This window comes from Buceros rhinoceros, unplaced genomic scaffold (assembly GCF_000710305.1).
Source record: "Buceros rhinoceros silvestris isolate BGI_N320 unplaced genomic scaffold, ASM71030v1 scaffold18305, whole genome shotgun sequence".
Classification (NCBI taxonomy): domain Eukaryota; kingdom Metazoa; phylum Chordata; class Aves; order Bucerotiformes; family Bucerotidae; genus Buceros; species Buceros rhinoceros.
In genome coordinates, this window is record NW_010414786.1 from 28,711 (window position 1) to 29,837 (window position 1,127).

General features: G+C 44.4%; 1 protein-coding gene across 1 annotated transcript in view; it reads left to right on the forward strand.

The window, feature by feature from the left end:
* Positions 1-1,127, forward strand: part of SORL1 (sortilin-related receptor, L(DLR class) A repeats containing) — a 36,343-nt gene that overhangs the window by 19,667 nt on the left and 15,549 nt on the right. Inside the window, exon 24 of the mRNA XM_010137215.1 lies at positions 116-235. Coding sequence (XP_010135517.1) covers positions 116-235 — 120 coding nt within the window. The remainder of the gene's footprint in view (positions 1-115; positions 236-1,127) is intronic.

A 1,127-nucleotide genomic window follows, 5' to 3' on the forward strand; every position in this document is an offset into this window, starting at 1 on the left:
TCTTAGTCTGATGCCGCTAAGATACCAGCCTCCTCTCCTTGGTCAATAGCCCCTGTGAAGCTTTCCTTCTCCTCTCCCCTGACAACATCTGAACTGTGTGTGTGCTTCTTTGCAGAGGCTCACCAGTGCAGAAACGATGAATTCAGCTGCAGCTCAGGGATGTGCATTCGTCTCTCCTGGATGTGTGATGGTGATAACGATTGCAGGGACTGGTCCGATGAAACAAACTGCACTGGTAAGCACTTTGATGTGATCAATAACCTTCTGTGGCAAACAAAGCCTGTGTTGTAAGGCATTGGCCAAGATCCTTTTCAGGCCTCCAAGCTCCTGTGTGTTCACCCTCTGCAGCATTTGCCATGCCTTGAGCATACCGGGTTTATAGCGTCGTGCTGGGGAACCTGCTCGTTAGTATTCCAAGAGCGAGGCTATATAAGAAGGTTTAATTTATATTGGTATCACCTATCTCTCATATGAGTTTTTCCAGAGAGAATTACTCAGGAAAGGAACCTACTTCAAAAAGCAGATTGGATTTGTAAAGCCTAAAGTTGAAATTATCGAAGACTATCACAATTATTTGAGAAACATTTCATCTGACTTCACTGGCTGCAATTATTGGTCTTATCTAAAATAATTACATTTCATACTGAATACTTAATAGAATATTACTGCTACAAGATTATAGTATTTTGAAATATCTGCAAGTGCATGTCACTCGCTAACCTAAAATTCAGTAGCATGCGATTTAATTAAGTTGAACATAGCTTTTCTTCTCAGAGATGATGAGCGCTCTGCTGGTTGAAGAGTGGTATTTGTCTCTAAAGTGACAGCGCAGACTAGGCTTCAACCAAGATACCCCACAGGCAGATATTTCCGTGACAGGAGCATAAGGAAAGCCAGGGCCCCACTCCCTTGGAAACCCAAGGAGAATTGTATTTCTGATTTGCTTTGGCAACATAGAAAAGCCTTGACTGCCTTAATTAAAGTCTGTCTCTGAGTCTGTCCTGCCCCGCACGGGGACCTGCTGCTCTGCCAAGACTTGCTCGCTGTGATGTTCTTGCCATCTCCAGCAAGGTGCCACCGTTGTCACCTTTGCCGGCACACACTAAGGACCGAAATGAAAGGGAAAG